The sequence below is a fragment of the Neofelis nebulosa genome, chromosome 2 (assembly GCF_028018385.1).
Source record: "Neofelis nebulosa isolate mNeoNeb1 chromosome 2, mNeoNeb1.pri, whole genome shotgun sequence".
NCBI lineage: Eukaryota > Metazoa > Chordata > Mammalia > Carnivora > Felidae > Neofelis > Neofelis nebulosa.
Window position 1 is genome coordinate 201,465,607 of NC_080783.1, and position 27,404 is coordinate 201,493,010.

The 27,404-nt window shown below is 45.8% G+C and overlaps 1 protein-coding gene and 1 non-coding gene across 3 annotated transcripts; both read right to left on the reverse strand.

Annotated features, from left to right (window-relative positions):
• Positions 1-4,357: 4,357 nt before the first annotated feature.
• On the reverse strand, positions 4,358-26,491 carry PPP1R8 (protein phosphatase 1 regulatory subunit 8). 2 transcript variants are annotated; one of them, XM_058718431.1, is made up of 7 exons: positions 26,430-26,491; positions 22,482-22,542; positions 16,723-16,876; positions 15,200-15,420; positions 13,533-13,677; positions 8,031-8,095; positions 4,358-5,837 (listed from the first exon to the last, which is right to left on the reverse strand). In XM_058718431.1, exons 4-7 carry the CDS (start codon positions 15,263-15,265, stop codon positions 5,484-5,486), a joined length of 630 nt encoding a protein of 209 aa, XP_058574414.1. In that variant the 5' UTR covers positions 15,266-15,420; positions 16,723-16,876; positions 22,482-22,542; positions 26,430-26,491; the 3' UTR covers positions 4,358-5,483. The 2 variants fall into 2 exon arrangements, with proteins under 2 accessions (XP_058574414.1, XP_058574413.1); XM_058718430.1 differs by lacking the exon at positions 26,430-26,491 and adding an exon at positions 24,358-24,514.
• LOC131505910 (small Cajal body-specific RNA 1) lies at positions 20,782-20,947 on the reverse strand. The gene has a single exon (XR_009258662.1). It is a non-coding gene; the product is annotated as a small Cajal body-specific RNA 1 (non-coding RNA).
• Positions 26,492-27,404: the final 913 nt, after the last annotated feature.

Genomic DNA, 27,404 nt, shown 5'->3' on the forward strand with positions numbered 1-27,404 from the left:
TCCGATCCTGTGTCTCCCTCTCTCTCTGCACCTCTCCCACTTGTGCTCTGTCTCTCAAAAATGAGTAAGCGTAAAAAAAATTTTTTAAAGACTGGCTCTTTACTCTGGAGGAAATGAGGGGCCTCTGGAGCATTCTGAGCAGAGCAGGGAACGTGACATGGCTAACCAGGGTACCAGCAGGTGAGGTTCTAATGGAGCATTGGGGCAAAAGCCTGACTGGAGTGGATGCAAGAGTATGTAGTGGAGAGGAACCTGAGACAGCAAGATGAGACCATTCTTTCCGGGGGCTGGGGTGCAAAGTGAGGCAGAGAAATAGGAGGAAGCTGAGGTGGCTGGTGGGGAAGTGGAATCAAGGTGGGGTTTGGAGCGGTCTGACCTTTCACACTGCCGGGAATGGTCCCGGGAGAGGGTGGGCTTGGCCATCAGTAGGAGGGCAGAACTGCGGGAAGGGGACACAGGCTCCAGTGCCTGGGTGGCGGCCTGGCTGGCGAAGGAAGGGTGTGGCGATGACGGGCGGCGGCCGAGGCAGGCAGGCTGGGAGACCTGGTCATCAGCGATCTCCAGAGAGCTCCTTGCACTTCTTGTTAGTAACTTTGTCCTCAGGTGATGGTACAGTAGGTTCTGTGCTTTGGTCACCCTGGCCTATGTGTGGAGATAGCCCACCACAGGCCGCAAAGGGCGCCGGAGATGGAGACAGGGGAGTGAAAGTCCTCTTCAGCTATCTCTGTCTTGACCTCAAACTTTCTAAGTGATTAAGTTCTTTCCAGCTTACCTCTTAGCTCTGGCAAAAGGCCCGGCAGGCAAAGCATCCCCTGATGGGAACAGAAACTGCCGCCTCAAGCAACCAGAGCTTGACTGCTCACCTGCCCCCCCGACCCCCCCCCCCCCACCCCCGCCAGATCTCTGCCCCTCATTTGCCTGATGTGAACCTGGAAGTGTCTTCAGCACTTTGGAGACAGTCTTGGGACACTCGTCTGCTGCCTTCCCAGTGCTGGCCTCGCGGAAATAAATTCCTTTCTCCTTTCTCGTGTCACCGCCACTCTCTTCTCTCTGCCTTTGGATTTTGTCAGCACGCATGGCCGAACCTGGTCTATTTGGGACCCCGGGGCCAGGTGCTCTTGCCCCCTTGCACCCCAGCCACGGTAGGAAATCGAGAGGGAGACAAATCAGAAACGGACCAAGCCCCAGTCTCTCACAGACACTAGGCACAAGCAGGGCAGCAATCAGGGGCTTTCTTTTGCCGTTCATAGTCCAAAACATCAGGCCCAGATTTGAATCCCTGCTCTATCACCTGCCAGCCATGTGACCTTGGTCTGTGTACTCTCCTTGAGCCTCGAGGTCCCCCAGCTGTGAAATGGGGCACCACCGACCTCCTCTCAGGGATGTTGGGAAATTTAAGGGGACTAACATGCACAAAGTGCCAGCAGGGTGCAGGACAATGAGCCAGATGGGTTTCCTTCCTCTTCCCCTCAGCTCCCAGCCCCACAGCCCTGGGAGGTCACAGGACAACCACAGTGGCTCAAGAATGGGAGCAGGGCCCCGCCTGCCGGCCGGACTCCAGAGCTGCACCTGGGCCCGCGTTCAGGGGTGGTTGCCTCCCAATCCAATTTCCCCAGAGGAACAGGCGATGATTTTATCCCACGGAGACAGAGGTCGTCCAAACTCAGAGCCTTCCCACCCCCGCCCTCTATCATACGCTGGGGGACTTTCATTCACCCACCCCCTTTGCTCCTGCAGCTGCCCCTGCTTGGCGTGCCCTTCCCGCTGCCACTTGGAAACATAAAAGGTCGACCCTCTGGTTTTTCATGACCTTCTCCCTGAGCCCTGTTTCCCTTCCCTTCCCTTTTCCTCTCTCTCCCTCCCTTCTTTTCTTCCTTCCTTCCTTTCTTTCCCTCCCTTCCTTCTCTTGCCTTGACTTGCCTGCCTTTCCTTCTTTCCCTCTTTTCTTTCTTTTTTAAAGAGAAAAAAACAATTTCAGTGGACCCCAGTAATTTGAAACTTTCAAATTCCCAGCAAAGCTTACGGGGTGGGATCTGGCCTCTGCCTTTCTGATTCCCTCCTCCCCCTACCGACCATCCCCACGTTCTTCCATCCTTCCATCCTTCCAGTCTTTCCGTGCCTCTCCTGCTGGTTTCCTCTGCCTGGAGAGGCTTGATCTACACCCCTCCGTGTGGCAATTCCCCACTTGTTGTTCAGTGCTCTGCCCAAATGTCATCTCCCTAGAGGGCTCCCTGACCCCACCTGTCTCTGCTGTCTTCACCCTGTCCATCCTTCCACTAAAGCAGGCAGGCGTCTTGCGGGCAAGGTGGCACATTTTGGCGTGCCCAGGTCACACATTTCCATCCCTGTTGAAAGAAGTGAGTCCCCCACAGCCATGGTTTGCTCACAAGCAAAATGAAGGATCCAGACAGGATCTCATAAATGCTTCAGACTCTAGAATTCTATGATTTGCAGATAACGGGCATAGTTTAGGCAGGCTGTCTCCAAACAGCCGATCTTGAGCCGGGAACACCCGGAGAATGGGCTGGTTCCTGTCAACAGGTGTCCTCCATGGGATTTGCCGCCTCTCCCCCCTGGGGAGGGAACAAAGGTCTTCTCCTCCCTCTTAAGCAGATGGCCCATCAGTGGGCACAGGACTCTGGGGAAACCTGTGGTCGCTTCCCCTCCAGAGTGGGTCCGTGTCCCAGGCTGGGGAGAGGCTGTGTCCCACAGCAGCGTCACACTTACTCGAGCAATAGCCATCTGCCGGTCCTTGTGGTAAGCAGGAAGGGCTTATCCGTCTGTGGTCGTGTCTCGAGCCAAGTTAAGGGTGAGCATCGAGGCCACTCCCTGTGGAGCTCACCTCTGAGAGGCACTACAGCGTGACAGAAATAAACCAGAAATATGGTGCCAGGTGAGCCAGGTGTCCACACAAAGCCTCCTTGTGTCCTGGAACCACCAAACGAAGCCAGCCCTGCTTCCACTGAAGTCAAATGGGCCCTTGAAGGGAAAGATGTTACTTGGCAGGCTTGGATGTTCTCTGCGGGCCTTCTCTGAGACCCACTGCAAGTTTCACTCTGTAACTCAAATTCTGAAACCAAGTAATACATAGTATAACCTCTCATCAGGAAGGATTTACTTTATCATCTAAACTAGATCGAAGCCCTTTAACACACCTTCCACTAAGTTGTTCAGTTTGGACCACTTTATTTCTTTAAATGTCTAAACATGGAGTGACTGGGTGGCTCAGTCAGTTGAGCAGACTCTGCCTCTTGATTTCAGCTCAGGTCATGATCTCATGGTTTGTGGGTTCAAGTCCCGCATCAGGCTCTGTGCTGGTAGCTCGGAGCCTGCTTGAGATTCTGTCTCCCTCTCTCTGCCCCTCCCCTGCTTGCTCTCTCTCAAAAATAAGTAAAAAAATAAACCTTAAACTTCAACGAAACCTAGCCACAGAGCTACAGCCCACTGAGCACAATGGTGTGCCCCCCACAGGCCAAGAACCTGCTTCAGCTTAGCTCATCCTGGAGGCTGTATAAGGCTCAGGCTCTGGATTCAGACTAGAGTTTCAATCCTGATTTCACTGCAATGGGATCACAGGGAAGCTGATTTTGTCTGTTTTCTCATCTGTAAAATGGGGAATAAAAACAGGCCTCTCCTTAGGGCTATGTAAATAAAACTTGCTGTAATGGTGGGCAGGGTAGACAGGTGTTCAGTGAGGGACTATTAACCAGCACTAACAGTCACCTTCACTACAGTAAGAGGAAGGTGTCCTTTTAAAATAAGGACCCTCATTTTTACAAGAAGCTAAGAGGTCAACTTTTTGTCCAGCTGTGACTTTATGGATCCCTGTTCTTCAGCAAGCTGCTCCTGCTCCAAGGCCAGCCTCTCAACCCAAGGGATTTGGAAGCTAGTTGGCATCTCCATCACAAAGCCACTCCCCGCGTATGAGGTCCTGGCATGCGAGACACGTATGTTCAATCCTAACTCTGGCTGAAATCCCCTATAAAACTATGCAACTTTAGCTTCCTGAGCTGTGGCACCGACGTGAGCAGCTATAACCAGAGAGCAGGAGGACGGCCAGGCTTTGGCAACACCCGCCGGGGACCAGTGTCCCGAAGCCCAGCCTCCCGGTGTCAGTTCTGTGGTTCTGCCTCCCGATGAAGGGCAGCAGGCACCTCTTAACCCACTTTGCTCAGTGAGGCGTCAGTCTGGGGACTGGAATCTCTAATTAGAATTTCCACATTCGGCAGGGGGCATCTTTATTTGTGGTAATAAAACGGGGCCAGAGCATCGCCTCCCAAGCCTACCTGCACCTCCGACAAAACATTCCCTGATGGCAGCGGGAATCCGTGATGGCGACCGAATCACAGACTGCACGAATGACAAAAGTTACGTTTAATTTACAATGTAATAAAGGTTACAGGTAAAAAGCTACACATAAAGCGTGAAAAGGCCTATTACACAAATGTACAAATCTCTGTACAAAGCTCATATCACTGTTTGCTACCTTCGTCTCCTGTGTTTGTTACTGGGCCGAGTCCTGGAGCTCTGGGTTATGAGAGCTCTCAGTAAAGGGGGTGGGGGGGTGGGGGGGAAGAGCCTCTGAACCAACACCTAAAAATGTCCTCTTAGAGACATCAGTTACTTGCAAAGTAAAATTTTTTCAATTGGAATTGTTGCTCTAACTGGTCATATCCTTTAAAAATTGCCTTCATAACACACTTGAATAGGAAAGCAATGCCTTAAAGAGTAGAGGACAGTACTCTGGAATCAAACGAAAAACTTCAGCAAGTAGAGTACTCAGGTGTGACAAGAGAAACAAGTGAAGTTCAAACAATACCGTAAGTTTCAAACTACCCACCTGTATCTACAGCACTGGTCACAGATGAAGAAAATCAAAATGTTCTCATTCCAACAGAAAGGACAAAAGAGAAAAAAGCCTAACTATTGAACCTCAAAACCAGTGACCCAGGCAAACATTTCTGAGTTGAAACCTTAGCTTAACTGAAGAATTCTAAACCCTCTTTTGATAGACCTGGGATCCGTGGCGAACCCTTTGCTACCTGGGACTTGCAGGGTCAGTAAACAGAAACCAGGCTGCTGGACCCACAGGCTGGTGATGCTGCTGCCATCAGCACAGCTCTAGATGCCACCGGAGGGCCTGGAGTCTCTCCCCAGGGTACACATGACTTTAAATCAAACTGACCCCAGAACGAGGAAGAAAAGAAAAAGGTGGTGATAGAAGAGGCCTGGGAAAGGGCCAGGGCAGCCTACCTAGTGGGAAATATGAAACACTGTTCTACACTCATAGTGTTCTGAAGACAGGTCTTTATGGGATAGTCCAACCCCACCCCAGCTTTAACATTACATGGTTAGGGCCCCAGGAGACATTCTGAAAGACGAGACCGCACACATGGAAAGTTTTTCTCCCTAGTTCATTAGCTCCCCCGTCACCCTTCCACCCAATTCCCACCCAATCCCACCCTTCTCCATGACCAAAAATATCAAATCAGTAAGGAAGGTGTAGGCTTCTTGCCCGGCCAAGCCTCTTTTGCATATTTCTTCTTCTTGGGTTCATTGACAGCTTCGGGGTTATAGACTGCAGGATTTGGTGCAGGGTTCATGTTCACTGCTGATGGCACGACGGGAGTCAAGTCCACGTCAGGGGCGAGGTTCGGGTATGGCATGGGCAAGCCACCGATGAGTGCTGTCCCATGGATGCCGTGTGGCTGAGAGCCGGCTTCACTGTGCGTGGGGGGCAGGCCCCCGTAGAGTCCTCCACTGAATGCAAAGTTCTGCATGCGCCTGCTCCCTGATTCCTCCAGGCCCAGGGAGCCAGGGCCTTCCACCCGCTTCTTCTGTGGTTCACAAGAAACAGAGGAGACAAGAGGTAAGACACGAGAGGGTGTCAGTTAGCCTTTTCTATTCCAACCCTAGAAAACTTGAAGAAGGCCCCTAACCCTCTAGCTTGTTTTGTTTCCTAGACAACCTATTTCACTCTCCTGAAATCTCAGGGTTTGAAGAGACCACCTGACAGTGGTTGTCTAACGTTGATGGTTCCCAAATACTGCTCCACACAAAGTGCACACCATCCTACAATGCACTGGGAAAAATGAGGACGTGTGAGCTTTTCATAAAGTAAAACTTACCCAGTTTAAGTGGCTACTCTTTGTCATAAGGTCATACCCCTCCCTCTCTTTTTTGATTTTAAAAATGCCCTTTTAGGAAACAGTGGTGATAACAAGTAATACAAGTATTTAAGTAAAAAGTTAGTATCTTCACGTTGACCACACGACTTTTAAACATTAATCTGAGAGCAGAACAAATCTGTGGTGACAGAAAGCAGTTCACTGGGTGCCTGGGGCTGGGGCGGGGGGGTGGGGAACTGACAGCAAGAGTACATGAGTAAACTTTCTGGGGTGATACAAAGCTATACATGGAGTATGGTGGTGGTAAACCAGGTGTATACATTTGTCAAAACTCAAACTGTACACTTAAATGTATTTTATCATATGTAAATTATACCATAATAAAATTGACAAAGAAGTAAAAACATCTGGTTTTATATTTTATTTTTTAAAGTAATCTCTATACCCAACGAGGGGCTTGAACTTACAACCCCGAGATCATGCTCTACCGACTGAACCAGCCAGGCTCCTCTTGCTGGTTTTATACTTTAATGACAACAGAACATTCGGAAGGAAGGAAGGAAGGAAGGAAGGAAGGAAGGAAGGAAGGAAGGAAGGAAGGAAGGAAAGAAGGAAGGGAGGAAGGGAGGAAGGGAGGGAGGAAGAAGGGAGGGAGGGAGGAAGGGAGGGAGGGAGGGAGGGAGGAAGGAAGGAAGGAAGGAAGGAGTGAGCTCAAGGAGAAACGTGACCTGAATGCTATGGAGACAACAGAGAAACACGTCATCTTGTACTTTTTCACACTGGCTTATGAATGCTCCTGAAAGATCCCCCTCAACCCTCTGACCCTTTTGGATTAAAAAAGACTAACCAGAAATTTGACAGACATTATCAATCTAAAGTTTAATTTTTTGTTTTGTTTTTTAAATAAAACTTTCTATAGCATCTGTGACCAGCATCTTCCAATCACTTTTTGAATATCTCTGTTGACAGGTCTCACTATTTCAAGGGGTCACTTGCCCCTATGGACAGTCCCAGCTGCCACGTAGTTCCTCCACATGTTGAGCAATTAGAACATCTCTGTAGCTTGCACCTCTTGGTTCTTCAATATACCTGATCTTTCAACCTAATCCTGATCTGGGCTGGCTTTCCTATCTGCACCATTCTCAATCACAAGACAAAGGCACGGCCAAGCTGGAGGTGCCATGCAGAAACGCGACAATGTTCTTCCTCCCCTAATAGCTGACTTCAAGCCAGAAGGGCAAGGCTAAAGAAAAGTGGGCCTCTCTGCACCCTGCTGGAGGTAAATTTATAGGCTCCCATCACATCAGAATTTATACACAGCATCCAGCTGGCCAGTCGCCTGCAGCCTTTCTATGGCACTCCAGGATCCCTAGATTCAGGTGGGGTGAAAGTCTTTCTACAGCATGAAAAAACAGAGGAACAAAGAATGTGTTTTAAAATTAAGCACACACAGGGAGCCTGAGTGGCTCAGGGCGTTAAGTGTCCAGCTCTCGGGCTCAGGTCATGATCTCATGGTTGTGGGATCGAGCCTCGCATCAGTCTCTGTGCTGACAGCATGGAGACTGCTTGTGATTCTCTCTCTCCCCCCTCCCTCTGCCCCTCCCCTGCTTACACACGCACAGTCTCTCTCTCAAAATACATGAATGAACATTAAAAAACAATTTTAATTAAGCACACATTTAACACTTACCTACACATAAAAGAGTGGGGTTTTATTTTTTATTTTCATTTTTTTCTTTAAAGATTTTAAAGTAATCTCTATACCCAACGTGGGGCTCAAACCTACAACCCCAAGATCAAGAGTTGCATGCTGACTGACTGAGCCTACCAGGCACCCCAAAAGAGTGGGTTTTTAAACCAGACTGTATGGCATTCCAAACAGTGTTACAATGTGCTTCCTACCTTGACTGGGACCACTGCAGTCTGCACCATGTTCCGGAAGCGACCAACTGAGGGATCCACATCCTCTGCAGAAGACACCAGAGGGTAATTAGTTTGATACTCTGCTGGGAGGATTAAGGGAACAGGGCTCACTGCAAACAAAGTAACCACAACAACTCATATTCAAACAGTAGAATACAGCTAGCAATTCTGAGTGTTTACTGAGTGCTGGCACCATGTTAAATCCTCACAACTCTATGAGGCAGGTACTGCTACAATCAACATCTAACAGACACACTCAGGCGTCGATGAGTGAGCTGCCTGGCCCAGTCACCCTGCTGGAGAGTGGGGGGACCAGGATTTGTGTTCAAGCAGCCAGAAATAGGCCTGGGCCCTGGACCACTGCACTGTACCTACCCTCCCCAAGTTTTTTTCCATTCCACATACGTCCTTTTTTTTTTTTTAATTTTTTTTTAAATGTTTGTTTATTTTTGAGACAATGCAAGAGACAGAGTGCAAGTGGCCGAGGGGCAGACAGAGGGAGACACAGAATCCAAAGCAGGCTCCAGGCTCTGAGCTGTCAGCACAGAGCCCGACATGGGGCTTGAACTCACGAACTGTGAGATCATGACCTGAGCCAAAGTCGGACGCTTAACCGACTGAGCCACTCACGTGCCCCCACATATGTCCTTTTGAAGAGAGAAACCAAAGAGCAGATATTATCAACCCCAAACCAGTGATAAAATGATGACACGTGAGACATGTGAAGCGGCCACATACCACATACCTTGCCAATGCCTGCTCATTAGCAAATAACAGAAATTAGAATTTAGGCCTAGGGCTTCCGACTTAACCTGGCCTTTGACCTGAACAACTGTATACAATCAAGAATTTTACTGAAGGATTTGAAGCCCCCTGTCGAGGCGGCATGGAGAGCAGCCCCCTTTTCACAGGGTACACACACATTATTGTGCCCTATAAAGTTTCTAGCTTCATTTGCTGCAGAAAGACAGCGCTAAGACCAAGTAAGGGATGTGCTGGCAGCTGGTCACTCACTCATGCCTCATTTACTGGACATCAAGGATGGAAGTAAAGAGCAAGATACTGTCCTGCCTTTAAGGAGGTCACAGATAAAAAGCCAGACAGGCTACAACACAACGGAGGGGTGCAAAACAGTGTTCCTGGAGCACAGAGGGGACCACTGGGCTGGACTGCCTGGGATGAACAGGAGCTTTCTTGCTGAAGGCTAAGTGTGTGGAAACAGGAAGGGAGACTTACTATTATTACTAAAAACCCACTCCAAGACCTCTTTGTCTTAATATAGTGGTGGGAAAGGAAGTTTCCCTAATAGGTGTTGTTTATCTTATTTTAAATGCATAGAGGGTGACTGTTATTAAAAGAAACACTCCTAGGGTTGATGGGGGGTGGGAGAGAGGGGAAAGTGGGTGATGGGCATTGAGGAGGGCACCTGTTGGGATGAGCACTGGGTGTTATTGGAAACCAATTTGAGGGAGGAAGAGAGTGAGGGAGGAAGGAAAGGAAGGAAAGGGAGGGAGGAAGGGAAGGAAGGGAAGGAAGGGAAGGAAGGGAAGGAAGGGAAGGAAGGGAAGGAAGGGAAGGAAGGAAGGAAGGAAGGAAGGAAGGAAGGAAGGAAGGAAGGAAGGAAGGAAGAAAAAGAAAGACTCCTATGAATCCCTTTGGAAAACAAAGATTCCCTATTTGAGTAATTAACCCCTGGTCTGGCTTTTCACAGATTAGGATGCCTCTAAACAATACACCCTGGCATTACATTCACGACCAATCTTTGTTCAGTGAATGAACAAACGAATGACTTCTATAGGGAAGAAGAGGAAAAGATATCCAGGCTCATTAGGAAGGAGATGAGGGCTGTAAAAAAGGCATCCTCACCTTTTTTCTCAACCCCACAGGAGTCCTGTTCCAATCATCCCTTCAGCAAGGAAAGCCAAACAAAGCACAAGAGCAACTGGAGGCCAAGAGGAGTGGCTAATGGGGTACACACTCCACGTGTGCGACGCGCCTGCAGAGGGCCAGGGCGAACTCTCTGGGGACCCTGTCTTGCGCTGTGCTGGCTGAATGGCACTCCTGTGCTCTCCTCATCTCTAGCCATTCCACCCTGAGAGGACGTACCCATTCCACGAGATCTCTGTTCCTTGAAGATCTAGCAACAAATTCCTAAGTCTACTTCTGGTACAGGAAAGGTTGCACGGATAAAAGGCAAAAGCGGTGGTCGATGATGATGGGGAGGGATAATGGTTAACACTTATCAGGGGCTTACTGAGTGCCAAGCACTGATCTGAAGTACTTTTACATATACTAAACATTTAGCCTCCCCACCAATCCTATGAGGCCAGTATCTGTTAAGTCACTTGGTCAAGCTCACACAGCTACTAAATGTGGAGGTCGATTTCAAACCTACGTCCTCTTAACACCCATGCTATGCTCTGCCCGAGTACACATTCTGCTCCAGGGCAATAATTTTTAAGGAGAAAAACAGAGCAGACCAGACCCTGAGTTCTGAAAGAGATTTAAAAGATTGACTAGTTCAGGGATTCCCCATTTGATGGCTGTTCATCAGTACAAAAAAAGAGCTTGTTTAAAACTATAGATTTCTAGGTCCAACTCCTAGGAACTCTTATTCAATAGGTTCTGGGGCCCAGAAATAAGTCTCCCTAATTGGTCACTTGGCCCCTGCCTGAACATTTCCACTGGGTATTCACTGCTTTGGAGAGTAATCTCCTCCACTCCACATACCAAACAAATGCCCAATCTTTCACAGGAATCCTGTTAATTCTTCCTCTAAATATAAGAGGGATTTGGAGTGCCTGGGTAACTCAGTTGGTTAGGTGTCGGACTCTTGATCTTAGCTCAGGTCATGATCCCATTTTGTGAGATAGAGCCCCATGTCAGGCTCTGTGCTGACAACGTGGAGCCTGCTTGGGATTCTCCTTCTGCCACTCCTGTTTGTTCTCTTTCTCTCTCAAAACAAATAAATAAACTAAAAAAATAAATAAATAAACGTAAAGATTCATTTTTTTGTTAATGTTTACTTATTTTGAGAGACAGCGAGAGAGAGAGCAAGCGCATGAGCACGAACCGTGAGATCATGACCTGAGCTGAAATCCAGAGTTGACACTTAACTGACTGAGCCACCCAGATGCTGCCCTGCCCCTTTAAAAATGTTTATCTATTGGGGCACTTGGGTGGCTCAATTGGTTAAGCGTCCGACTTCAGCTCAGGTTATGATCTCATGGTTCACAGGTTTGAACCGTGTGTTGGGCTCTGTGCTGACAGCTCAGAGCCTGGAGCCTGCTTTGAATTCTGTGTCTCCCTCACTCTCTGCCCCTCCCTCCCTCCCTCTCTCCAAAGTAAATAAAACATTATTTAAAAAATGCTTATTTATTTTGAGAAAGAGAACACATGCATATGCAAGCCAGGAAGGGGAGGGAGAGGGAGACGGAGAGGCGGGGGGGTGGGGTGGGGTGGACAGTGAGAGTGAGAGAGATAGAGACAGAGAGACAGAAAGAGAGGGAGAGAGAGAAGGAGAGAGAGAGAGAGAGAGAGAGGGAGGGAGAGGGAGAGGGAGAGAGAGAGAGAGATGGAGGGAGAGGGAGAGAGAGAGGGAGGGAGAGAGAGAAGGAGAGAGAGAAAGAGAGAGGGAGGGAGGGAGAGAGAGGGAGGGAGAAGGAGGGACAGACAGAGAGAGAGATGGAGAGAGAGAGGGAGAGGGAGAGGGAGGGGGAGGGAGAGGGAGGGAGAGACAGAGAGAGAGGGAGAGGGAGGGAGAGAGAGAGGGAGGGAGAGAGAGAGGGAGAGGGAGGGAGAGAGAGAGGGAGAGGGAGGGAGGGAGAGACAGAGAGAGGGAGAGAGGGAGGGAGAGGGAGGAAGAGAGAGAAGGAGAGAGAGAGAGAGAAAGAGAGAGAGAGAGAGAGAGATGGAGGGAAAGAGAGAGAGAGGAAGGGAGACGGAGGGAGAGAGAGGGAGAGAGAGGGAGAGAGAGGGAGGGAGAGGGAGAGGGAGAGGGAGAGGGGGGAGAGAGGGGGAGAGAGGGGGAGAGAGAGAGAGAGAGAGAGAGAGAGAGAGAGAGAGAGAGAGAATCTCGTTGCTTTTTATGCTGAGCCAAATACTTGCTACTCACTGGCTCTGGCTTTGCCTGCTCCTTCCTCTCTAAGGTCAGCCCTGCAAATACCCAACCGCAGTGGCTGTGCCTCCTCAAGCATGGTCCCCCTACCCAGCATTTGGAGGAGGTTTTCCATAGCTGCAAGTCTCTTCCTCCCTCAGGACTACATAACACATCTGGTGGCTGAGGTCACGCTTGCATTTGGTAACCCATTCGGGTGAGTTCTGCTGAGAACACAAATGAGTGGGGTTGCTGTCCCCTAGTCTTCATGCAATTTTTAACTGCACCTGACTAGTTGCCACATCACCCTGATGACTCATTCAATTAACTAAAATCCCCACATCTTTTTTTTTTTCATGAGTTGTCACTGGAACAGATCTTCTCCATTTAAATAATTGGTATTTTGAACCTAAACGCAGGACTTGAAAGTTATTCTCAATGTATTTCATTTGGGAAGTAAAAGTTTGGGATCCTCGTTTCCATCCACTGAGACTGATTTCAAACAAGGTTTTCTGAATCTCAATTCTGGGGCGCCTGGGTGGCGCAGTCGGTTAAGCGTCCGACTTCAGCCAGGTCACGATCTCGCGGTCCGTGAGTTCGAGCCCCGCGTCAGGCTCTGGGCTGATGGCCCGGAGCCTGGAGCCTGTTTCCGATTCTGTGTCTCCCTCTCTCTCTGCCCCTCCCCCGTTCATGCTCTGTCTCTCTCTGTCCCAAAAATAAATAAAAAACGTTGAATCTCAATTCCATCTTCATCATACAAACTATACCTTGGGTCTCTATGTCGTCCACCTCACCTACCAGAGTACCTGTCATACTGTGTATACCCAGTAAGTGGTTGTTGAAGGACGGAACAAGTTAGTGAACTTGGTGGCCTTCCCATAAACTGATGCTCTCACCTTGCTGACATTTCCATACAAATTTTCTAGAGATTACTTCCTTACAGAGAGGCAAGTCTTCAGTGCAGTTAATGGTGACGGCAAAAGGTTTTCCAATCTTAGAGAGAGGTACCATTCATACTCAGAACTCCACAAAGACAATAATGTTCTACTCTGAGGTAAAGATAGCAAACAACCTTACTTTACCTAAACTTCTGCTATGACGCAGACTTAGCATCTCCCCTGCAGATCAGCAGGGGAGAATCACAGCCTGGCTCTGTCTACTGAATTACATGGGCCCTTCCTTTGGCTATTTCTTTCACAATGCAACTGGATAATGCTTGAGTGTTTGAGGGTACTTCACCAAGGCACCATAAGAAACCTCTCCCCTTAATACAGTGCCGGTTGTTCTAAACCTTGCTGAGAAACATTACAACTAACCTATACACTGTGCACAATACTCTCGGAGATCCAGCTTTCTCATCAGAAGAAACCAGGAAGATACCTCACCTGGATTGATGATCTCATCATCCTCACTGAAAGTCACCCGTGAGTTCTTCCTCTTTCTCTTTGGTCTCTGAATGTCGAGATTCCCCTCCTCAATGGTCAGGGTGGAAATCCGCTTGTTGTGGGCAGTGTTGAACTCTGTCAGGTTCTAGGCCAGGGTTCACACAAGACAGACAGGAGTCAGTACACAGGGAATTTGAAGAACACAGAGCTAAACAAAGAGCAAGAAGGCTTTAGAAGTGAACCTTAACCTCTGCAGGCAAACAGCATTCTCTTCTGTATTCCAAAAAAATTCATTACCACCCTTGGACTGCTACTATTAACAAACCTCTTTTGACAGAATGTGGAACATCCTCACTGACCAGCGGGGCAGTGATGGTCAAAAGAAGGTGAACAACCCTGAGTTGAGAACAGATCATCTGTGCAAGTATCCTTGAGTTGAGGTTTTGTGGGGCGGAAGAAAGACTATCATGTCTTCAAGCTGGGAATGAAAGAATGTGGCTGGGAGGAACCCCATGAACCACTCTGAATTAACGAAACAGAGCGGGCAATTGATAGCTTCTTTCCCAGCAGGCCCTGCCCACTGAAGCTCAGAAGGACAGGGCCAGGGCACTTAATATTTGGCATTAATAGTTTGTCACTTCCCGTCCCTGGATATGGCCCCATTTCTATTCATAACCGCCCATCTATTTCAATGATTAACTTGGCCTCAGCACTGCTGCCTGCCTCTTCCCAATCCTCTGGACTTATTCCAATCTGCACTGCAGTCTGAGACATTCCAAATGTCTTGAGAACAAATGTCTTGAAGACCCAGAGAGGACCTAACAAACTGAACTTAAAAAACAGGGAAGCACGGAAGCAGCACAGTCACAGGAGTGACTGTCAGCAAGTCACTGAGGCTACTTCTTTAGAACAAAATAACTTTGAAACTGTAAGATTTCCACTGTGCTTTTCTTCCTAAGGGCTGGGAAACTGCCCTGGTGAACAAGAGGTATATGAATGAGGGTGGTTAAGGACATGCTGGTCTACCTGAATAGACCAGTCACACCAGTGCAGCGACAGACATGTAAACGGAACAGCCACATCACAAGCCACTGGGGTCAGCCTCTAGAAAAGGAAAACTTCAGCACTTTACATTAAATCTTGTAAAATTCATGGCCTTCAGGGCAGCCGGGCCCAAAAGAACAAACGCAGCCTAGTTCTACTCAGAAGTTTCTTGGGCTATTCGAACAATATCAAAAAAAAGCAATGTAAACGAATGAAAACTTCAGTCTCTCTGAGCTTATGTTTCTAGGTGACGGAAATGTTCTATATCTTTGCCACTCAATACGGTCACTTGCCACATGTGACTACTGAGTACCTGAAATGTGGTTAGTAGCTATAGCATTAGACAGTGCAGCTCTAGAAAAGTTTAACTCGCAGCCTTGGCTTCTAACATCTGGTGAAGGTGGGCAGACAACCATGAAGTCTACTGGCTGTACACAACAAGCCCAACACAGTGCAGCTTTCCCAGGCATGTCACATGTGGCCACACTGCCTGGCAAAGTGGCAAAGGCCCACTACTGGGCTCAAGAAAACCTCCTGATGCTAGGTCACTGGCATCTCAAGCTACATACTGAAAACTAGAGTCCCCAAAGACAAAACAATGTCATAGACAGACGTGAAATTACATCAAGCTCGGTCTCCTCCTCTGGAAGCCCCAGTAAGCCCTTGAGTTCATCATCCTCTCCACCCATCTTCTCATCTCCTTTCACAGCTGACGGCAGTGTCTGAGGCTTCTCACGTAGAGTATATGCCCTTGTGGATGCACCAAACGAGACTGTGGAATCGATGGGAATTTGCTGAGGCTTGTGAGGCTCCAACCGAATGTGACCCAAGAAAGTGCCGTGTGCTGGGAATAACCAAATCAGAAATATAAGAGAGAAAACAGAAACAAAAACCAACCTGAGTTGTAGGAGGGAGAACAGCTCCTCCCAGAACATCAGTTTTGTTTTTTAAAATGAAAACAGCACTGGGTCCGCTCTGCATCCCTTGTCATGTGTCAAAATGAAAAGGAAACTCTTCATTGGGTCTTGAATCTCTTCAGTGGATCTCTTATACATCTTCAGACCTGACGTTACCCCATGTAATAAAGACCACTGCTTGCTCTCTGCTGCCAGACAAGTTTGGCTTCATTCTGGGTTCAGCAGGAATGGCTCCAACCCAGCAAGAGCCATGCCCCCCAAGGCAGAAGACAGGCATCACTGTGGTCTGACCTCTCCAGCCCCAAGTATAAGGAACATAAGAACTTCTGGCCTGGTGGCAGTTATATTTGGGTTTTCCCCAGGACAATAAAGGAGGCTGGCTGAAACAGGTACAATATGAATGCCAAGGCAAGCCAAAATCCTACTGGAGAGTTTGAATATTTTTCCATGTCTGCATTCTGCATGTTATAAAATGGAGAGGAAAAAATGAGATAAATTTGCAAGTTAAGTATTGGTGAGGCAAGTTTCTCCAAAGCCATTATATAGGCATATTGTGTCTTTGTGTGTGTGTGTGTGTGTGTGTGTTAGAGGAGGGGAGAAAGGATAGAACACGACCAGCCTAGAAGCAGGAGCCTTTACATTTTACACTATATTTATACATGGACAAATGAACAAACTTCAGAGCCCCATGAAGTCTCAATTACATTTCTGGGATCATCTTTGGCAGAGTTGAAAATCTTACTTGGAGTGTGCTTATCCAATTAAAATTGGTATTATTAGTAGTCAAAGCAAAATGCTTTGAACCTATTATAAAAAATTAAATTTTGCTCAGAGCAAGTATTTTTTTAATGTCCTGCCCCACTACTCTAATACATTAATGGAGTTTATCACGGCTTCTGCTTAAATTGGACCACAATTTTATCATGGTCCTATCAACACCTGAATACCCATAGCCCCTGGCTCCTGAGTAACTTTTTTTTTGTTCTCTATATATTCCTATTGCCTTGTCCAGAACATGCCTCCCCAAAACCCTCTTCTCTCTCCAGTCATCAATTATTTCAGGAAAATAGGAGATATAACAGAAATAGAGAAGGGCTGATTTAAAAACCAAACAAAAACTTCTTCCTTGATGAGCAATAAAACATGATTTCAAAATGGAAGAACCCAAAGAGCATTTTCACATTGCCCCAAAGAGAATGTGTCAAACAGGGTGGGCGTGAGTTACTTACTACTGTTGAGATCTATTAGGAAAACTCTCTTCAGATGCTTGTGGTAGACCAAGGCAGCGTGGACCCGAGAGCAAGACTGGTGGTCAATGGTAAAGTCACACAAATCAGGGTTTCTCCCAAATAAGTAATACTTCTTCTCATCAATAATCAGTTTCTAAATAAATATTAAATTAAATATTACTTAAATCTCGTTTCAACAGGGTTTAGCAAAAACTCTTCCAATCTGGTAAGTAGAGAATCTTGAGTGGATAAAATTCCTTGCTGAGGCAAAAACAAAATTATTTCCCACTATCCTTCAAGATAAAGAGCTCAGAATAATTTACGAACATTTTTGGGGGGTGGATGGCAATTAATCTCCTCAAATACAGTGGTTAAAGGTCTTGTGTTGGTATGAAAAGAACTTTTCTTAATTCTAGTAGATGAAAGCGGCTTGTGGGAGTGGCTGTCTTCTGTCCATTGGAAATTTAAGATTTCACCAGATCTTAATTTTAGGTCAACCAGGAAACCAGAAATACAAAGCATGTCTACAAAGTAATAAGACTGCTATTCAGAAAATCTACATTCAAATGAAGATTAACAATTGGTTAGGAAAGGACAGGGGTATAAACACCTATATATATTCTAATTATGCTGCCATAGCCCCAGAGGATTTTTGGAATCTTCTATAGGCAGTGCAATTACATTAGATACCACTGTATGAGCACCTAAATCTAACTTTATTGTCACTTCACTCTGGCCACAGAAAAGTATTACTCCAAGTTAACTCTAAATGGGTGTTTGCTGTGTCCAAACATGGAACTACTTCATGGGGCAAAGATTTTCTAGGTTTGGGGGAATGGATTAACATTTATTAAAGGACTACTACTGCGAGGCATTTTAAACATGATCTCATCAAATCCTCAAAACTCTGTGAAATAAGTATCACCTCTATTGTTAAAGACAAGAAAACAGATTGAGAGAGATGAAGCCACAAATCTAAGGTGGCCCAGCTGGTTAAGTAGCAGAGCTGGGGTCTGAACTCAGGTGTGAATGACTTACAACGCCAATATTCTAAATAATGTGCTGTGGGTCCGAAACAATTCCAAGAGAAGAGTTCCAAATGTTTCTAGACACTGGTATGGCACTAAACAGAACCCAATATATAATAGGATACCCCAATATAATAGCAGAAAAGGATTATTTCACAGACCAGCGAAGTGTTATTAAAAATTTATGAGGGGAGGGACACCTGGGTGACTTAGTCAGTTAAGCACCTGCCTCTCGATTTCGGCTCAGGTCCTGATCTCAGGGTGATGAGATCGAGCCCCGCGTAGGGCTCCGCGCTGGGTATGGAGCCTGCTTGGAATTCTCTTTCTCTCTCTCTCTCTCTCTCTCATGAATAAGTAAGTGTGAGGGGAGAAGGAGCTGACAGAGCAGTGTTAACTTTTTATTTTGCCAAAAAAGGACACTAAAAAAATTGTCACCAATTAGTGTAACAATTTGTATAAAAGAAAGGTCATTTCAACACCAAATAAATAGGAAGGGTAAGGGTAAAGGACATTCTCCGAGCTGAATTTAGCTTTACAGAACATTCACAACACTGTCCTTATTTTCCTTTAATCCTGAATCAGTAAAGCCTTTGCTGATTGGTTGCAGACTGAACTGTGGTAGATGAAGGACTCTAGATGAATTACTGCTAACACTTCTCTCAGTTCTAGAGGTCTACAACTTGACCGCTCAAGAACATGATGTTTTTCCTTTATTTCTTAAAATGTTTATTTATTTATTTTGAGAGAGTGAGCACACGAGAGAGCACGTGCATGCACAGGAAAGGGCAGAGAGTGAGAGGGAGAGAGAATCCCAAGCAGACTCTGCTGTCAGCACAGAGCCTAACATGGGTCTCGATCTCACGAACTGTAACCTGGGCCAAAATCAAGAGTTGGACACTTAACCAACTGAGCCACTCAGGCACCCCTATGTTTTTCCTTTAAACACAAAGTCTCCTTAAGCTCTAGTTGACATTTCACACTATGCTGCTCCTAAAATCCCCAAGAGAAGATAGCACAAAGCTGAGTAGAGAAACAGTCATGTCAGTATGGTACCAGGCTAGCTCTCAAGAGGTTTAGATTTCATTCCTGACTGTCACTGAATGCACAGCGGGCCACTATTCTACCCTGTGCTTTAGTGTTCCCCCTACAAAACCAGAAATATACCTCCTACTGATAAGGAACAACTGCCGAGCACTTATGCGCCATATACTGTGCTGCGTTTTATGCTGGGTCACTTCATCTTCACAGCACTCTGTGGGGTAGGTAGGTACTTTTATTCTTATTTTTATGATGACAAAATTGAGGCACAAAGAAAATAATTAACCCATTCCAGTTTACACAGCGAAACACAGAAGCCACCCCCTTATCCGTGGGGGATATATTGATTCAGCTGATGCCTGAAACCTCAGATAATACCAAATATATGTATGTATCTACTATGTCTCTTCCTACACATACACCCTTATGATAAAGTTTAACTTATAAATTAGGGACAGTAAGAGATTAACAGCAGTAATAAGAAAAATTCTAATATCCTGCAATAGAAGTTATGTGAATGTGGTCTCTCTCTCTCAAAATATCTTACTGTCCTGTACTTACCCTTCTTACGATGATGTGAGATGATAAAATGCCTATGTGATGAGATGAAGTGAGGTGAATGGCACAGGCACCGTGATGCATTCGGCTACTACTGACCTTCTGACACCATGTCAGGAGGATCATCTGTGCCAGTAACTGAACCCATGGAAAGCAAAACTGTGGATAAGGGGGGACACTACTGTATTTGTAAAGCTGGATTAGAAATTCAGGTCTGTCTTACTTCAGACTCTGACTCTTTTAGCCACCACATGATAGATTTTCTTCACCCTGCCTCCCTTAAAAAATGTACCATGAGGCAAGGAACATTTTCAGGAGTGAACAAGTACTATGGGTCACTTTCTTAATTTTTCTTTTAACTATTACTTACCCAGTGTCTTTCAAGCTTAGCCTTAAGCCTCAATTAGTTCAATCTAGCTAGGTACATGGGTCACCTCTGGGAAACTCTGTCCAGCAGTGCCCATCTGCTGCTGGCAGAGCTTGTCCCAGGCCTGGACCACTACGGAGCTCCAAGATTTAACAACAGCCCTGACAGCTCAATCAATCACCCCCATGTCATCCCCAAGCTTTAAGATTTGGGTTGAAAATAAGACTTTGATTTAGAACTGAGAGAGCCCTGAAATTTCAACATCTTGTTCTCTCCAAGTACTGTCCATGCATGCTGAATCTCAAGGCATTTCTCATTCATATTTATATGCACACAGATTATGTCCACACAAACTTAAATTTGCCAACTACAGTGCTCACAGACTGGTCTCAAGGAAGCAACATATAAAGTTACCTGCTCCGGGTTCTAATACAACACTGACCAACCTTCTATGATTCTAAGGTGCCAAAGATATACTAGAGTATGTGTTCAGAGGGGGAAAAAAGAGGGGCACCTGGGTGGGCTCAGTTGGCTGAGCATCTGACTTCAGCTCAGGTCTCTGTGAGGTTGAGCGTTGGGCTCTGTGCTGATAGCTCCGAGTCTGGAGCCTGCTTCAGATTCATTCTCTCTCTCTCTCTGCCCCTCCCCTGCTCACACTGTGTCTCTCTCTCTCTCTCTCTCTCTCAAAAATAAACACTTAAAAAAAAAAAAAAAGAGAAAGGGCCTCCAAATTAAATATATACATTCACTATTAAAGGGACCTCAATTACAGAAACGTTCAAACATACTGAGGATAACAGTATGTCTTAGAATCAAGGAAATGTGTTAATTCTTGGACAGTGTCCAAGTATATGAAATTAATTCACTGGTCTTTCAACAGTCATTAACACACAATTTCTTTTCTCTCTCCCTCTTTTTTTTTTTTTAAAGATTTCATTTTTAAGTAATTTCTATGCCCACCATCGGGCTCTCACAATCCCGAGATCAAGAGTGGCATGCTCTACTGACTGAGCCAGCCAGGTGCCCCTAACACAATTTCTTGACTAGCTATGGCTAATACCACTATTCAGTTGTGCCTCTGAGTTATAACTCAGAGTGTGTCTTTACACACTGGGCTTAAATGACTCATGGCTTTTGTTTTAATATTGCACTTCTTAAACCCAGCTATCACAACACATCACAAGCCTTTGACACAAGGCTAGGATATAGATAGCTCGGTTAGTATCAAGTGCTAAATCCTTAAAAATAGGCACATCTCAGGTCTATTCTTCTCAGAAACAATGTAGTGATGTCTAAGGACTGTAACTTGACAATCGTGTGGCAACTCAGCATACCTAAGAGCACTGAAGGACAGAGAACACGATCAGTTAATGGAAACCAGTTATCGGCGGGATGTTTGAGAAATCAGAGTGCCTTGAAAATATGCATTATTTCACAAAGGAATATGATATTAGCATTAACACTAGGCCTCCTTGTCTCTTTCTTCCTACTACAAACTAAATATTTACTAAATTCTAGTAACAAAATAAATTCCTGTATGTCTTCAAAGCTTCATACCATGTAGCAAAAATATTTTTTGTATCTATCAAACAGTCTACAGTAAAAAGAGTTTACAGACATTTTAGCTAAATTATTTCCTTGAATAATCTTGATGTTTTGTAACCTTGAAAATAGAAGAACCCATAACAAAAAGTCTCTAAGTGACTGGCTAAGGCATGATGAATTCACAAAATTCAACACAACTCATGCCTTAATACTTTGCAAAACACCTGGGTCTCCTTCAGGAGATTTCACAGATGGCTTTTCAACCATGGAATACCTTGATTTTTACTATAGGCCAAAGGAAAACAACTGCTTTCAAGAATAGGGCTTTGAACCTTAATTCTGTCTGAGTGAGCAAACATAAAACTGCTTGAAACATGGAGACTCACAACTCCATGCTCACAGGGGACTTAATCTCCATTTGTTGGTAAATAAATGGTACCATAAGGATTTTAAAAAACTTAGAAACTTATACAGACTACTAACTAATCAAAATTCATGTTCTCTTGAGGTTCTGTATGGTGTTCATTCTAAAGACTTGTGTAAAAGCTGGAATTCTGCTCTTTTCCCTTATGGTACTTATTTAAATTATAATCATCTAATTTTTGTGTGACTGTCTTTCCCACCAGATAATTTAAGAATAGGAACCACATTTGTTGTGTTCACTGTTGTAGTCTGTATGCTGAGTACCATGACTGGCACATAGTAAGCATTCAGTAAATGTCTTGAATGAATGAATGAGTTTTATCTTCAATCCAGTCTCTTTCTGAACAAGCATTTTAGCTTACTATATTTCTTTGAAGGGCTTGGGCCTGAATTGCATAAATGCAACTTAAAAAAGTGAAAATCTACATCATTCACTTTCTTCTTCGGTTACTGCATATCTTGCAACTTCAACACAATTCCACATACTCAGAGAGAAAGAATTCGCCAAGTTACAGGGCTTCCAGTTTGATGGGGACCCATAAGCCTATGATCAATTAAAACCCTTCATCTGGCAGGTGAGAGAAGTCACAAAAAACTGAGTGTCTGTGGGAGATACCAGTGTTGAATGTGTTATATCACCATGTGCTTTTAATAGAAAAAAAAAAAATCAGGATGAACGAAAGTAGCATTGCTGGAAAACAAAGCACAGGAGAGGGGGCGGAAAAGTGAGTCACTGGCAAAAATGCTTAGTGTGATGAGGGGAAAAAAAAAAAAGAAAAAGAAGACATGTGTTTCCATACCTCAATTAGCTTGTCTCCTTTGACTACATCCAGATGTAAACCAGGTGGGGGTTTACCTGCCCTGAAAAATAAGAGTGAGGAAAGCATTTTCAGGATGAGTTTACAAATGCCATTTACAACTATTGTCCCATTCAACACTGCAGCTCTTTTACCAGTCTATAATTAGTTCATGTTCAGCAGAAATGTCATCTACTTCACTGTTATTACAGCTCCTTTCTACATTTGACACTTCCCCAGTGATTCAATTGCTCTAAAACAGACTTTAGTGGATCTGTATTTAGAGCAGCACCAAAGAAACCTATATCTACCTTGGAGAAAAAGCAGCACAGAGAGTCCAAGTACTACACTAATACCATATAAAGGCAGAATGAATCAGTGGTGTTTGGGGCTGATCAAGATTAGTCTCATCACAGAATAAACAGAGGCTACCTGTCCTGGGCTCTGAGACCAAATCAGAGGTGCATACTTAGGGAGCTAGGGCAATCCAAAAGCATGTCCGTAAAACCAGGTGCCAATAAATACGAGAGGTGTTTGTTACCCTTGAACAGGTCTGTCTACAGGGGTATGTTTAAGGGAACTGTTCCCTATACTCCTATAACCTATACTCCTATAACACCATTCAAGGAGGATACACATAGGTCAAAGCAACTAACAGTGGCTGGTACTTACCAGACTGAGGAAATGGCTGGTGATTGCAAATAGTCTCTTGTAACTATAAGTTTACAGTCCTGGTCCAACTTCTGAAACCCATGCAGCAAGGGACCAAAATGGACATACAATTTGTAGACTGAAGCAACTGGGTGTTACCAAAGTGCAGAGGGACCCAGAAAACAGCCACACATTGGCTTCAAGCCTTTGCTCCTTTTAAGTTTGAAGAAAGAACAATCTTGCCAGAGCCCCTACATTTGCATACACACGTACACACGTACACACACACACACACACACACACACCCCGTAGTCATCTCACAATCCTGCCTCAACTCTTCTATGGCAGTTGCTGAAAGGGCAGTGCACTGAACAAAAGCCCATTTTGTCCGGAAAACAGGGAAAGAAACGTTAAATGTTACATCCAAAACATGCTTTCTGAACTCCTACTGTGTGCCTGGCTTAGGCCTAGGGGCTGGGAACACAAAGGTGAATCAGACAGCCCTTGCCCTTGAGGATCTCAATATAACGGGAAAGAGATGAATAACACCTAAACTGGGATGAGCTACAGCAGAAATAGCTCTAACTCGGATGGGTCTCCTTGCAAGGCAATGCATATTTATTCATCTTGTAACCTACTCAAAGACTAAACTAAATTATTCCATTATTCCCAAGAGCTTGAGAAGGGCTGAAAGGGGTTCATTCCAAAAATTACTGATGCCTACTCCGAGGTGGGTCAAAGCCGTCCCTACCCTCAGGGCGCTTCCAGTCTGTGGGAGGCAGAAAAGTACTGCACGGGAGATGCAGCAACGACAGAGGGATGCTGGGCGCTGAGCTTGGGCTGGGGCCGGGAAGCTGGCTCGTGCGCGCTCGGGACAGAGAGCAGGGGGGCAGGTACGGTGCTCCACAAGAACACCAGGCACTCAGTCACTAGTTGGGGTAAGTTCGGGGCCAAGGCCCCGAAACGCCCCCGGCAACCGGCTGATCGCCCAAGGGACTGCCTAAACGAGCACCTCAGAGCCCCCAAGTCTGGGTTTCCTCAGTTTCTGGGCCCGGGCTCCGGGCTCCCGGTTCCTCCACACGCCGCCCGGCCCGACGGACAGTTCTCCCTCAATCAGCTCCAGGGTCTCTGAGCCGTCCGGCTTGCTGCGAAAAATGAGCCGCCCTGCCAGTCCGGGCCAAGCCAGGCCGGGCCAGGCCACTTCAGCCCTGGCCGCCCCGCCACTCACCAGGTCGGGCAGTCGAACAGCGGGAGGCTGGAGCCGGAGTTCGCGGCTGCCGCCATCTTGCGTCTCCCCCTCCCATTTGGCGGGCCCTAAGCACGCCGGGAAACTGGAAGACCCAGAGGGGAGAGGCAGCATCCCAGCAGTCTGTGCGTACGCACTCGCGCGCGCGCGCACGCACACCTACGCATGCATAGGGCGTTTCTAGTGGTGGTGGAGCCTGGGGTCTGATTTCTTAAGTTCTCTTTCGGTGTTTTGAGACTGCCGCCCTTCTCCGGAAGATCCTCGGGAGGGTACGGCTTTCCTTGCCCAGGAAGTGCCTGAGGAAAAGGGGGTCGTAAGAAGGGCTGTCGGTCTCCCTTAATGTCCTCTTCCAGACAACGCTTCTGGGCTCTAAAATCTTGGGACTCTATCCTTGCCCTGGGCTTGCACCATCAGCCTTTCCACCCCTATCTAGCGTGAAGCTTGAGGGCAGAACTCAAAAGAGAGTGGAGTGTTCAGTTTCTCCTGGCCCTTCTCCACAGAGCTGCATGCACCCTACTTACTTCCCTTCTAATCCAAACCTGGGTTTTGAGGATTTGTGTAGATTCTGGGAGACTGCCTTAGGGGATCATCTAATCTGTTTATGAAAACCGGACAAACTGCAGCAAGGAGCGGATGCAATTAGAAGGCAGGCGTCCACATCTTAAGTGTACACGAATGAAATGGTTAATCAAGCTGTGGCCCCTTTGGATTTTAAATTTTTGGTCACAGTGATTAGGTAGTGCAAGGAAGCATTAGGATTCAGGCCTGCCCTAGGTGTAAAGGCTGAAAGAGACCAATAGCAGATCCTGTGCCTGTAATGGCTTTATTGAACGATTATTTAACTGGGCAAGTATATGTTTTATATGGATCATCCATTTAATCCTCACAACACTTGAGATAGGTATAATGATCCCTGAGGGGAGGTTCAGAGAGGTTGAGTTACCCAGTCTCACCCTAGAACAAGTGGTGAGTGGGTTTCCAACCTAAATCTGTATGATGCTAAAGGCTGTGCTTTTTTTTTTTAATGTTTTTTTTTTTTTAATTTATTTTTGAGACAGAGAGAGACAGAGCATGAGCAGGGGAGGGGCAGAGAGAGAAGGAAACACAGAATCCGAAGCAGGCTCCAGGCTCTGAGCTGTCAGCACAGAGCCCGACGCGGGGCTTGAACCCACAAACCTCAAGATCATGACCTGAGCCGAAGTTGGACGCTTAACCGACTGAGCCACCCAGGCGCCCCAAGGCTGTGCTCTTAAATCACCACTGTCCCTCGCACTTAGATGTTGGTACAATTACATTTATTAGCACACAACTGATGCCTAACATTTTTTCATTTTCGTAGAAAACATGAGAGGATTATCTGGCCTTTTTAAAAGAAACCAATGGCAAAATTACTGTTCACCCAAAAAGAGACACTGCACAGCAAGCTAGCTCTATGATGGGGTTATTTCTTTTCCTGCTACTGGTCCTTTAGATTTTTAAACCAAACATCAGCCTGGTGTTTGCTCTTTTGACATCTCCAGGCATCAAAATTTAACTGCAGCATAATATTAACTTTGGTTTTTAAATTATCAACTCTTATGGGTGTACGAGAATCACCTTTTCCTCTGGCCTTCAAAAACACAGTAAACTCATCCAGCAAGCTAACTTGATCACATCACTTACCAAATGACCTGTTAATATCCTCCTTTCCAGACTTGTGATTCCAAAGACCAGGCTGATGAGAAAAATACAAATTCTAAACTTAATTTCAAGAAAACAGGCTACAGCTCCTCCTTTGAGCACAAGTACATGATTCTTGAGAAGGAATTATTCTCAAGTGTTTTGAGTGTAACAGAAAAGAACAAGGTACTTTTATCTACAGAGATTGTCCATGCCTTTGAGGTTCCATGCCCTTTTTCAGGCATAAGGTGGTGTTGAAGCAACTTCCAGCTAACAGTGACCTGATATCTTATGTCAACTTTGCCTTTCAATTTCTCAGCTTCTGTGTGTGGTCCATTATTTAATCCCTTCTAGTGCTGACTATACACCCAAGAAACCTAAAGCTATATTCTTACCCATATAATTCTTTACTCCTTGGCCATGTTTCCTGTTTCCAGCACAGCTGACAATCACACTGGCTTCTGATATAATGGCGCCTTACATTTACCTAGGTCTTATAAAGCAAAATGCTCTTTGTTTGGGCGCCAATGATGTCAGCATAGATCAGCAAACTGAAGGGCAGCAGTCACTGAAATGGAAAGACTGATGGGCCAGCTGCCTTAGGATTTTGGTATCTCAACTAAGATTAATTTCTTAGACTCTGAGACCTCCTTAGAATAGAACCTAAAGACAATTAGGAGGATATTCAGGTCAGAAAACTTTCTTAAAAACATCTTTGTGAGTGATCAAGTGGGGACATTGAAAAAAAATTGTGTTGGTGTATAGATAATACAGACAGGAGGCTTCATTTAGCAGAGTGGTGAATGAAAAGTTCACAGGGTCCTGACCGAAGAAAAGATGTTCTTGAAAAGTTGGGCAGACATTGCCACTACTCCGTATTTTTAGAGAATGCTTCATGAAAGAGGTGAGCAGGATAGTTGTATGAGTGATACACAGACACAGTGGAGTGTCTCAAGGTGTGGTTTCAAAGCCTGAGTGCTTGGGATCAAATCCTGGCTCCATCATTCCTAAACTGTGTGCCTGTGGGCAGGTTACTTACTATACCTCCATTTCCGAATCCATAAAAAACAGACAAGAAGCATACAAAATGTATATTTAGCATAGGAAATTACTAGTAGTAAGGGCTCAAACATTATGCCACAAATGGCCACGCACATGTAGAGCACTTCTTCAAGCTTTTAAATTCCTGTATTAGACTGCCATTCCTGGCCCAACTTCCTTCAACTGTAAAGTGATGGGGCTGGTCTAGATGAATGTCTCACAGACATCAGAGATGTCATGGACCAGGGGCGGGGAATAATGCCAGGTGTCAACTTTTATTTTGCCAATTAAGGAGATTTAAAAATTAAGACTTGTTGACATCACCTTTT

Coding starts and splice junctions, on each gene's coding strand:
- PPP1R8 (XM_058718430.1), bottom strand. CDS start 24,413: ATGGCGGCAGCCGCGAACTCCGGCTCCAGCCTCCCGCTGTTCGACTGC. Junction 22,543..24,357: donor CTGTTCGACTGCCCGACCTG/GTGAGTGGCGGG, acceptor CTTATTTTTCAG/GGCAGGTAAACCCCCACCTG. Junction 5,838..8,030: donor CTGCAGTGGTCCCAGTCAAG/GTAGGAAGCACA, acceptor TGTGAACCACAG/AAGAAGCGGGTGGAAGGCCC.